Source organism: Populus euphratica, unplaced genomic scaffold, assembly GCF_000495115.2.
Source record: "Populus euphratica unplaced genomic scaffold, PopEup_1.0 scaffold7.1, whole genome shotgun sequence".
In the NCBI taxonomy this organism is placed as follows: domain Eukaryota; kingdom Viridiplantae; phylum Streptophyta; class Magnoliopsida; order Malpighiales; family Salicaceae; genus Populus; species Populus euphratica.
In genome coordinates this window covers 349,894-362,688 of record NW_011499871.1, presented here as the reverse complement: position 1 = coordinate 362,688, position 12,795 = coordinate 349,894, and the positions used below count along the sequence as shown (strand labels likewise).

The 12,795-nt window shown below is 30.8% G+C and overlaps 1 protein-coding gene across 6 annotated transcripts; it reads left to right on the top strand.

Annotated features, from left to right (window-relative positions):
* The first annotated feature begins 4,188 nt into the window (after positions 1-4,188).
* On the top strand, positions 4,189-12,583 carry LOC105127226 (polycomb group protein EMBRYONIC FLOWER 2-like). Of its 6 annotated transcripts, none has more exons than XM_011028436.1 (22): positions 4,189-4,354; positions 4,433-4,565; positions 4,663-4,819; positions 4,912-4,967; positions 5,227-5,341; positions 5,467-5,626; positions 5,711-5,761; positions 6,130-6,269; positions 6,897-6,959; positions 7,081-7,187; positions 7,325-7,389; positions 7,680-7,732; positions 7,872-7,925; positions 8,008-8,067; positions 8,541-8,584; positions 8,700-8,815; positions 9,460-9,676; positions 10,148-10,196; positions 10,957-11,040; positions 11,730-11,809; positions 12,024-12,113; positions 12,383-12,583. In XM_011028436.1, exons 2-22 carry the CDS (start codon positions 4,528-4,530, stop codon positions 12,504-12,506), a joined length of 1,923 nt encoding a protein of 640 aa, XP_011026738.1. In that variant the 5' UTR covers positions 4,189-4,354; positions 4,433-4,527; the 3' UTR covers positions 12,507-12,583. The 6 variants fall into 6 exon arrangements, with proteins under 6 accessions (XP_011026738.1, XP_011026739.1, XP_011026735.1 ...); XM_011028437.1 differs by having other exon boundaries at positions 4,657-4,819; positions 9,460-9,661; XM_011028433.1 differs by having other exon boundaries at positions 4,657-4,819.
* The last annotated feature ends 212 nt before the right edge of the window (positions 12,584-12,795 follow it).

Genomic DNA, 12,795 nt, shown 5'->3' with positions numbered 1-12,795 from the left:
CAAGTATAAAGACATATTTACTAGTGAATTTTGAATCCTTAGTATTTGATATCTTATTGACATCATTATACCCTTTTAGTATCATTAAGTAACCATCCTATAATTCAAAGTGTACCTAAAATATTTAAATACCCTTTTAATTGCTACCCAATGATTTGTACTAGGATTATTAATAATTCTACTTAGTTTACTAATCCAGTAAGCAATGTTAAACCTTGTGCAATTTATAACATACATCAAACTCCCAATTATCTGAGAATGTTTTGATTTGTTAATCCTCATGCCTTTATTTTTGGACATGTAGACACTTATGTTTATTGATGTTTTCGCAATATTATTGTTACCTTAAGAAAATCTATCAATAACTTTCTCAGCATAGTGAGATTACAGAAATATCAATCCATCATATTTTTAAAAAATTGTAATTCCTAGTATGATGTTTACAAAATCCAAATCTTTCATGTCTAACTTATTTGTTAATAATTTTTTGGTAGACTAGATCATATATTCATTACTGTAGAAAAATAAACATATCATCCACATCAAAATATACAATAGCATAATTTTTATTTTTATTTTTGACATAAACATAATTATAAACTTCAATGATTTTAAACTTATTTGACAATATGACTTTGTCAAACTTATTATGTTATTGTCTAAGTATTGTTTCAAATCATATAATGATTTGATAAGCATACAGAATTTTTTTGTCCAACTAATCGACAAAATATTTTCTTAACATTATCAGATCCCTATACATTAGCATAAAAAGCTAATAACCAAGACTAATTCTAAATAAAGCTAATACAAACCATACTTTATTGTTGTCTCCTGGAGAATTTAAACCTAAATGGTAAAAAAAAATATTATTTAATTTGTAAACAAAAAAACTACTAAAAAGTTGGGTTAAGATTGATATCAAAATGAACTAATATGAATATATATCCATAAAAGTAAAGTTGTGTCATATATGATTGCGATTTGAATACAAAATACTTAAATGATTTTAAAATATATGTAAGTAGTAGCATTTTAAAATTATTGATTTAGCAATTAAAAATAATTTTAAAGGAAATATTGAGACTTAAATTAAGAAAACTTTGAATCAGAGTCTTAAATTCAACTATTATAACATTAAGAAAGTAAGTAAGTAACTGTGTATGTGTGTATAACTATCTGGAGTCAAAATGTAGTAAGTAACTGTGTACGTGTGTATAACTATCTGGAGTCAAAATGTTTTTCAATGTGAAGAAGATGTTTCAAGTTATAAGAAATTATTTTACATTATTATTTCAATTTTAAATTTTTTTATTTGGTTTAACTTATTATTTAGCCCATGTTTAGCATTAAAGGTTATTTAAACATCAATCAATTAACTTATAAGATCAAAAGATAATATGGACAACCGGTAAAAAAGTAAAATTTAACTTAAAAAAATTTTAAGATAATTTTTTAAAAATATTAAAATAATAACATATTAAACAACTCTAGATTTCACAACTTAACTCATTAAATCTTTAATATGAGTGGTGGACTTTACTAGGTTTAAGAACTTTTTTTAAAACTAATTTTTACTTATTTGTATGATATAAAAAATAGTAAAAATATATGCACAAAACCAAATAACAAAATATTTATTTAAAACTGCAATAACCTTATAAAAAATAAATTTAAACAATTTATAAAGACAAATTCAAAATCAAACAAATATTAAAGGGTGAAATTAAAAAAAAAAAGGTGAAAATTCAAAATTCAAAAAGAAAAAATAAAATAAAAGCCACTTTCTTAACTATTTATAAGAACAATGAAGGAGGTGCATGCACATTGTTATCAAACTCGCGAGTTGACTTGTAAAATCATATGATTTTAGGAGTCAACACAATATACGGAGTGAAATAAATTAGAAAACTCAAAAATTAGAAAACTTGGTTAAAATCGGTGAACTTGATAAACTTGGACCGAGTATACCGAGTTTGACAAAATTAACAAAAAGTATTGATTGACTCTTCTCAGTCCTCTCTTTTTATCCATTCATCTCACTCGCCTTCCACTCTTTTTCTTTCTTTTAAAAAAATCATCCTTTTAGCAAGAGCATAACCTAGTATCTTGCCCTTCTCTCTACCATTTTAGTTCACAGAAATCCCAATACAGAAAGTTGTGCTTAGCTACTAGAAAGAGTTAATCATTCACAAATAATTTGCTTTGATAATGGGTGGTCATTCATTCTATAAATGAGTGATGAGAGGCTTTGAACTTGATAATTACAAGCATGCTTCTTTAACTTTACAGCTACAATTTGTTTGATTGGTAAGATTAGATGAAAATCCTTTCAATATGTACTATGATAGCTACCAAGTTTGTTTGATCGATACTGAGATTAGGTTTCTTTTCTTTTCTTTTTCAATGCTTGATGTTGTTTTGGCTTTAGCTACTCTTATCAACCTAGATGATGCATGAGTGTTTTACATCATTGTAGTAGTACTATTTAAGGATGAAAGTGGATGTAATCATTATAGTAGTAGCAATAGAAATTAGGGTAAGAAGGAAGGTGAAATTAAAAGTAAAGATAGCAATGGCATTGACCGACGACATCATTAAAAGAAATAATAAAAATGGTGATTATTAAAATAATTAAATGATATTGCAAAAATATTATTATCTATAAAATATTTTACAAATCAAGATGCTTGAATCATGTATTTAGAAATGCTTAAACTATATATGAATTTTTATTTAAATCATATATTTTGAGGTATTTGAATTATGCATGAAAAAAGAATTTCTTACAATTTTATAATTTTACTATCTAAGTTTATTTTCTATTTTTTGTACTGTTTCAAAAATACACTTGTGATAATCTCATCCATGCACCCTAATGTTTTAGAGTTGTAATAACTTGTATGCTCGTTTTACAAGGTTAGGGGACCTAAATTTTTTCAATATAAAAAAAAATTATAGGATCGAGAAAATTCCTTGACAGTTATCCCAAAATATATAGTTGTTTTGATTTTTTTTTCATGAAGATAAATTTTCCTATTAATATATATCTTGTTTATTTTAGTCAACAAAATATTTTAACTAGAATCATTGTTTATATTTTTTAAAAATATTTTATGATTCTCAAAGCAAATTAATAAAAAATATCAAAATAATATATTTATATTTTATATGATTAAAAAAACACTGATCTCAATCAAATTTCATGAAAAATTTATTATTAATATTATTATTTTTATATATGAAACATAATAATTGATTTTTTCTTTTTAAAATTCAACTAAAAATTTATAGTAATATTTAAAAATCACGTTAAAATTAAAAAACAAGTAAGTTTAATAAAAAAAGAAAAAGAAAAAAAAAAAGAGCAAAGATCCGAGCAAGCTACTAGCCCACCACTAGCAAGGCAGGCTCACGCTGGCCTGGAGGCTAGACTTGTGTGCCTATCCTTGATTTTTTATTTTTTTATTATTTATCTGTTATTTAAAAGAGAAAAAAAATAAGAAACGACATGTCAAAATTCGAAAAATAAGTGTGCCCCCCACACTCAAACCCACGATCGGCATCACTGCCACAGGCACATCAATCAAATGAGCCACACATATGATTGTCCTAAACCAATACATCACTGCTTGCATAAACAGTAAAACACCTTTTAAAACTCTAGAAAAAAAAAGAGCTTCCATCACAATTTGAAAAATAAATGCACCCTAACCACATAAATCATAATATAGAATTGTTATAAATTAATTAAAAAAACACTAATTTTTTTTAGTGTTTTAGGTTAAAATTTATTTTTATCATCTTGTATTAGATTTTCAACACAATAATATACAAAATAAATCATAATATAATTTAATATATATTAAGACATTATTAAAAGTTATTTGTTTAAAACTAATAAAAAATTTCATTAAATTTCACCAAATATTTTATACATGCACATAATATATGAGATACAAATCTAATTCTAATATAGATAGAAATATAAATAATATATTTATAATTTTAAAATAACTATTTTTAAAAAATATTTGGTAACACCGTTAAAATTATATATTTTTAAAAAATTTAAATTATTTTTTTTATATTTTTAGATTATTTTAATATGTTAATATTAAAAATATTTTTTTAAAAAAATATTATTCTAATATATTAAAAAAACCGTACAAGAATCATTACGGGACTTTGCAAACGAAAAAAACGCTTACAAATAAAAATCTTGTTTTTCTCTTCTTCGCTAGATTGACCTGTCTTCTTCACATAAACTCACTCTCACTGCACCGTCCATTTCTAAGTTAAACAAAAAAAATCCTGTCCGGTCCATTCAATCGTACGAGAAAACTCTGTTCAGGTTTGGATTGGATTTGTTTTTTCAATAGTTAGATTCCACCATTTTAAATTAGTAACTTCTATTCAGCTCAATTTGCAGGTTTCTTTTGTGTCTCCTGCAAAACCTAGCTCGAATGTTAAATTTGGTAGTAGCTGCTATGAAACTACGAAATGCTGAATTAGCGTAGCTGAAGAATGCCGGGGATTCCTTTAGTCACTCGTGAAACTTCCTCGTATGTTGTTTGTTATGATTAATTCGTCATTTTTCTTTTTAAAATATTTTTTTATTCGGTGAAGTTTTTAAATTTTTATTGTTATTGGAAGGTATAGTCGAAGCACGATAGATCAGATGTGCCGTGAAGATGCACGTGGTGGTGGTGTTTTGCATTTAACTGAAGAAGAAGAAATTGCTGCCGAAGAAAGTCTCTCGATTTATTGCAAGCCTGTTGAGCTTTATAATATTCTTCAGCGTCGCTCGATTGGAAATGTAATTTAATTTACATTTTAGCGTCGTTGTTTTTTTTTTAAACAATCGTTTTGTGTTTGATTGAATATTCTTTCCTTTTGTTTATGAGGTAGCCGTCATTTTTGCAAAGATGCTTGCTGTATAGAATACAGGCCAAGAATAAAAGAAGGTAATGATGTTCCATTCTAATGTTCTTAAGTTTTGGAGTGATTAGCAACAGTGAATTAGTCTTGTTGAAACTTTTGTATTTGGAGTATCGGTATGTGGATTTATTTATATGTACTGTAGTTGGTTGTTTGGGACTTCAAGGATACGGACCAGGTTATAGTTGTTTAAGGATGCTGGCTTATTTTTTTGTTAATTAAATTTTGAGGATTTAAACAAGTTTTGAGGGATGCTAACTATGTCTCTTTTGATTGAACATGCAGAATACAAATGACGATTTCCATGCTTGTGACACTAAATGGAGTTGTACAATCGCATAATATATTTCCCTTGTATGTTTTGTTGGCAAGGCTTGTGTCCAACATTGGGGTTTTAGAGGTAAGAATGCATCTTTTTCTTTTTCCTAGCCAGATTGACATATACTAAAGCTTTTGAAGGTAGTATTATGTTGTCATTACCTATTCTTAATGATCTAGCTTTGCTTTTTGTATCCCACAATGAAGTATTCTGCAGTATATCGCTTTAGTCAACCATGTGTTTTGACCGGCTTTGCTGGAGTTGAGGGTAGTACTCAAGTACAAGTGCATTTCGTTCTCCCTGAGATGAATAAGCTAGCATCAGAGGTCAAATCTGGCTCACTGCATGTCTTGCTTGTCAGCTTTGGTATGCCTTCATACGTTTTGATTAATACCTGAGATTATCTGCCACATAATTTTTTTATCTCATTATCTCTATGATTTTTGGCAGCTGGGGCCCAAAGTTCTATGCATGGAATTGATTTAACCAAGGGTCATTTGGGTATGGAATTTTTCCATGTGAGATATGCTTTGGTTCCTTAACTACTTCATAAATGATGTCATGTGGAAAGTGTTGCTAATGCATGCTATGGTACTTGCTGGTAATTGGTCTATTTGTAATTTTTCATTGCCAAGAAATTACTAAAGATGTCGTTTTCAAGGTTCAATTTTTTGTTTTTTATTTTGCATGGAGAAAAGAAGCAATAAACCAAACAATGTGATGACAGCATGTTATGTCAAACAACTCATTGTTGCAAGTGAATTTGGCCTTATTAAAGGGGTTCTAATTGCCTTTTCCTTTTGTTTAATGGTTTTTTATTTGCATTTTCAAATCCAGCTTTATATTTAAATATTGCTTGTACATGGCAGAAAATGTTGGAGGATGCTGTCTATTGGGGAAGATACCATTAGACTCGCTTTGTAATTTCTGGGAGAAGTCACCAAATTTGGGTTTGGGACAAAGAGCGGAGGTGACATCTCCTGTTGACATGAATGCTTGTTTCTTGAAGGTGAAGCACTGATAGCTTCTGGATAACTATTTATTTTTCATCTTTTACTTGAACCCATGATGTTATAATAAGGACACTAAATGCTAACTGACTCTACATTAATACCCATCATAGAGGCTGGAACCTGATTCATTGTGGTAAACAAATGCCTTCACAATGTAGGCTAATCATTGCATTAAGTGCAATGTCATTGGTTAAGCGAGATTATTTTGACTTGATGGCATTATTCAAAGAACTGAATTAGTCATGGGTCTAATGATCGCTACATCACTCTGACAAGCCACGTGGTGTTACTTCTTTGTCCTCTGCCTAATTGTCTGTGTAAAGAAGCTTCTGCTCACTCCTGGTGTTCCTGCATGCTTTCATGAAGTTTGACATAGACATGCAGACTTGCCATTTGTCATGGCCCATGCTGTTCTGTAGAAATGCTGTATACATTCTGTTGTATTATTTAATAGCGATGGTTGGAAGCTGACATTTGCACCTTCATAAGCAGCCTCATGACTGGGAACATGAATAATTTAACTGTGAGAATTATTTGTTTTTTGCAGTCTGATCATCAGGGTTTCATAAGAGTACATTTGTATTTGGAGATTTAAGAGTGCTCTTTTGTGTTTCTTCTTGCAGTTGAATTGTTTGACCGAGGACAACTGTGTTTTAATTCAAATTCCATTTAATTCTGAAACTGTGGTTTGTTCTGCTCTCAAAGGTCTTCTAGTTGGACAAAATCAAATTCATTTATCACATCTTCTGCTAGATGTTTCTTTGCTGACAGAAGTAAGCCATTTTTTGTTGTTTGTGTTTTCCAAAGAGTACATCACAGCTGCAAGTCAACATTTCTGCAGAAGAGGTTGGAGCTAAGGAAAAATCTTCATACACATGTAGTGGCATGTCTTCAACCTTGTCTCATGTTATTCGGTAATCTCTTATACATCCAAGCATCAAACACTTGTCAATTATTATTTTTGTTCTTTATTGCTTTGCACCTGATCTGGGAATTCTTTTGTTTTCCTAAATGAGTATGATAAAGCATTTTCACTCCTTGTATTATGTAGGTTGAGGGCGGGAAATGTCATTTTCAACTATAGATATTATAATAATAAGTTGCAAAAAACTGAAGGTAATATTAATCTTCTTCTTCTTCTTCTTCTTTTGTTATAATGCATTTAAATGTGACATGGGTTCACAATTTGATTTAGATGGAAGAACGTATAACTTCTTCAATCTTGAACAAGACAGATTATGTTGCTTGAACTTTCAATCCCTTGATAGTGAATATTTTCATCAATTGTTATTTATGGATGTCTGCAAGTTTTAAGTCTTTTCCTTGGCTTCTGGTTCTTTCTATCAGCATGATCTACAAGGTCCTTTTCCTCATCTTTTATGATGTGTTGGATGTCTAACTTGCAGTAACTGAAGACTTTTCCTGCCCATTCTGCTTGGTAAAATGTGCAAGCTTCAAGGTTGGAAGTTTTCCTGATATCCTTTTGTTCCTTGTGATGAAAACAAAATGATAATTGTCTTTTCTTCAAGCTAAATGTTGAGTTTCATATATATATATATATATATATATATATATTATTTATTTATTTTGCTCCTCAGGGTCTGAGATATCACTTGCCCTCGTCACATGACCTCTTCAACTTTGAATTTTGGGTTGGTAAACTACAGGAATCTAAGGTGAATGTTTTTCTTTATGTATTTTGTACTACAATGACTTCTGATTTATGTCTTGCAGATAACTCAAGAATTCCAAGCTGTTAATATATCTGTGAACACTGATATTTGGAGATCCAAGGTTAGGGTGTTTCCTCCATTTATAAATTCTTCATGACACTTTATTTGTTTTGATTTTTAAATATTACTTCCACTCTGCCATCACAACAGTTCATATTTGATTTTTTGCTTGTCCTATATATGTTATTTATTCAAGTTACAAAGTCAACAAATATTTACTATATGCAGTTGTTCTTTTCGCTCTTATGATGTGTTTTCCATGTTAAATAAAACAAAACAACAAAGTAAGGGTAATATCACTTTTTTAACAGCAAAATTAAAAGTACAAGACAGACTGTGTTGCTTTGTTTACAGTTATTGTGTGCCTAGGAATATTGTTTAGTTTAGTGTCTTGTAAACATATAAATATCAGGAATTTTATGATTTGCTAAATATACAATTTGGGGAAAAATTTTGGCATCCATGCAAAGTATGAAGTATAAGATATATCCTATTTATTGTTCTTGGAATTCATATGCCAATTTGTTTATTCAGATTGTTGCAGACGGTATTGATCCAAAACAACAGACCTTCTTTTGGTAAGTCTTGGATTTGTCTTTTGCTTGAACTAATAAATTTATTCATCTTCTTTCACTTTTGTTGATATTTTACAATACCATGGACTGAAATGGGTTTGGCCATGTTTACCCATAGTTCAAAGAAACCAAAGCGCAAAAGACCCAGGAAACTTATTCCAAATGCAAAGAATGCACATGACAAGACTCTGAGCAGGCAACGGGGAGCCTGTGAGCTTCTTGACAAGATTGGTGGTATGTGCTTTCTACTTGTTCCCATGATCCACGTATGATGAATGGCGTCCTTGTAACAAAATCCATGGGAATTTTTAGAGAATGGTTTGATGCATAATCTACCAGATTTTCAATTCTTTTTTCTTGTGATTAGGAATGATGATGAACAAGAAATGCATTAAAATGACAGCTCCCAACACCTGGCCCAGGCAAAAAAAAATTGTTTTCTGTTCTTTACTTAAAAAATTGTCACATCCCTTTCTTACATAAAAGACAACATTTTAAAGCATTATTCTTTGGGCCAAAACCACAATTTTTGAAAGCATAAGTTGGCATAATAAAACAGAGCCATTTGATTCATTGAAGGACTTCATTATCAAATTTTTTTTCCTGCTGCAGGACTTTGGTTTCAGAAGTAAATGAAAGAATAAGTGGCATTTTTTGCATGCTTGTCAGAGTGATGTAGCTAATGGAGCACCTACTAATTGTTTGGTCTCTTGTAATGAAACTATGAGATATTTCCAACAGATTTATCAAATGCGTTGCAATGTAATTATGGTGCCTAATTTTACAAATCAATTTTCTTTGTAGTGGGTTCATATGCTTGCTTGCTTCTCTTCTTATTTTATGTTTGTTAGTTGAGAATCATTATTCTGATGTCTCAGGTGGGAAGGATTTGCCTACACTCAGCATGTGTGGCGCAGAGTATGGAGAACACAATCTTTCCAGATTTTATGTTTCAGGGGTATCAGGGTCTGCAGCACAAGCATATCCTGATGCTGAATGTGTTCAAATGGTACCTGGAAATAATCTTGCACCCCCTGCCATGCTACAGTTCGCAAAGACTAGAAAATTATCAATTGAAAGGTCTGACACGAGAAAGTAGGTCTTGATCCATCTCTATATTTTTAGCTGATCTTTTTTAAAAACAAAAATTCTATAGGCAATTAAAAAATGCATGACTTGTAATTTGTCAGGCCTGGTCAGCAAGGATGAAGTGTTGCATGTTCTATTTATTTACTATACGTGTTAGGTTGTGAGGCTCAAGTTCAAATGTTTTTAAGTTAATGTATCCATGAAGTAGCCTACTAACTTGTCGAAAATGTGATAATTATCAGATTTTTAAGGCCTGGAATTCCAATTACGTGGAGTATTGTTGCTGGTTGTAATAATTCTATATGTTGCAGCTCTAATGTTGCTTATTGTTTATTAATATGCAGTGTGAAATACTTTCTTTTTTTTAATCTGAGTTAGTCACTTTATTCATTGTTGCTTCAAGCTTATAATTTCAGATTGGTAAATATTATTCAAAGCTTGAATAGGGGTTTAATCTTAATATTTTCTTTTTTGCAGCCGTACACTCCTTCACAAACGACAATTTTTTCACTCACATAGAGCTCAGGTGAGTAATGACTGTCTTTTAATAAATGATTCCAGTTTATCATTTCCTTTCCTCGTAATTTGTGGAAATTGTTGATTCAATTCACTGTTAGTCTTCTTTTTGAAGTATGTTTCTGGCATTTATTATTTGAAGGTTGCATGTCATGGAAAACCATACTTTAGTGAGAGTGAGCATACAGCATATACATGTATTTGTGTGTTAATGCATATGACACCTATGAAGATTCCAGGCCTGCACTTGTATTAGAAGGAGAATTTATTTAAATTTCTAGTTCTAAATCAGTTAAGATGTATATTGTCATGGTGGTATAAAATCATTAAAATGAAGTGGTTTATCTTGATGCAGATGATTAAAAATAGAGGTGGATTCTTAGGGAATGATAAAAATCTGACAGCTTCTTTTAATTTGTTTTTTTTAAAATGTGAAGCTTGCTGCTGTATGCTTTTGATGAATATAAATATCATGCATGTTTGAGTTTGTCACAAGTGTGTGTATGATGTTCTGTTTGCAACTCCCAGATTAGTTTTCTTTTGAAGCCCTCACCAACTCCAACAGGACTAGTTTTTATAATGTCACGAGTGTGTGTATGATGCTCTGTTTGCAACTCACAGATTAGTTTTTTTGTCGAAGCCCTCACCGACTCTAATGGGACTAGTTTTTATAATTTAATTTCAAATCTTCATTCAAAAAAAAAATCTATGAATTAATTGGATTCTGTGGACATAAATTTTTGAAATTGATGTTCTTTTTGTTTTTTAAGTCAATGGAAATTGAGCAAGTTATGTCAGATCGGGATAGTGAGGATGAAGTTGACGATGATGTTGCGGATTTTGAAGACCGAAGGGTATGTTTAAGGATCACATTGCCTAATTCTTCTAGTTTCCTACTCTATGATGCCATTTTGAATCATGTTTGTGCTTACTTTATACATGTTACCTTTCTCCATTGGATTGATTTTCTGAGCTAAAGTTAGTCCCTTTTAAGTAGTCACATTGTGGAGCTTTAGTCAGCATGCTAGGAAAATAATTTGGTTAGCCATCAATAAGATGGTCCCTAATAGGGGTGCTTGATATGGTTATAGTGCCTTCAAAACAACGTAATAAGATAAGATTGCAACTACATAAATATAAATACTTATTTGCTCATATTCATTTAAAAAGTTTATATTTATGCACTCGTAATCATTTAAAAATAATTTTTTTATGAAATAAATAGTTAAATGGCCATTAACAATTTTTTTCTCTAAGATAACAAGGTTTCATTTGTAAATATCACAGTTATGGTGAAATTAGCTAAATAATGAAATAATAAGATAGAGAATTACAGTACAATAAGTAAATATACATACAGTACAACAAGTGGTATTGTTTTCTTTTTCAAGGTAATAATACTTATTGAATTGTAATTGCGCTATAGCATTTGCATGTAGCACAATTTTGGAGCAATTAGTTTAACGTACAAAATGATGAAATAATTGTAATGCCTTAAAGCAACCATTGAAAAAGCCATCAGTAATATTCTATCATGCTGCAGATGCTTGATGATTTTGTAGATGTGACTAAAGATGAGAAGCAAATGATGCACTTATGGAACTCATTTGTGAGGAAACAGCGGTAATCTTCTCTTTACACATGCTTTGGATTGTTTATTTTGTTTCTCATGAAGATCTTTGTACTGAGAATCATATTGAATTATTGTTGTCATGGATATCTATAGTTTCGAAACTAACTATGATGCCTGCTGCATTAGTTTCACATAAATATAAAGTTTGTGGCTGTTGAGTGCATATTGTCCTGTTTTGAACTTATTTGCATTACATGCTGGCAGGGTGCTTGCAGATGGACATATCCCATGGGCATGTGAGGCCTTCACAAGATTGCATGGACACGACCTTTTCCTAGCCCCAGCTCTGATGTGGTAACTCGTCGACTAATTTTAATTTTAAATGTCATAATATTCCACTATAGTTGTTTCTTTTCTTCCTGTTCAGCTTCTGCTCTTATTTGTACTTGCAAGCAGATCACTTGTTCTCATGGGATTGGCAGGTGCTTGTTCAGTTTCTGCTCTTATTTGTACTTGCAAGTAGATCATGTTGTTTTTAGAGCGCTTGGGGACATTTTCTCATGTTTCATTGTCCTTCAGAGTCAACAATTTTAAATAATCACTTGTTCTCATGGGATTGGCAGGTGTTGGAGATTATTTATGATCAAACTGTGGAATCATGGTCTACTTGATGCACGGACGATGAACTTGTGTAATATGATTCTCGAACAATACCAAAAGCAGGACTTGGATCCTATGAAAAACTAGAAACACGTGGTGTTTTTTGCATGGACAAGGAGGAATAAAATTTGCTTTCCCATCTATTAATTTGTTCTTGCATTTAATTGTGGGGCACAATTGCGTACCTTGCCTTTTGTCTCTGTTATTTTGTATAATGTTCCTGTTGATCAACTTAGAGGGTGTTTGGGAGGGTGGTGGCTTGTGTGGTTTCTCCCAAATTCCCTCTTATCAATGTTTAATTTAAAAATTGAACTGGGGTGGCCAACTATATGAAAGAAAGAAAAATAAATAAACAATTATGCTTGTGGATCCCATG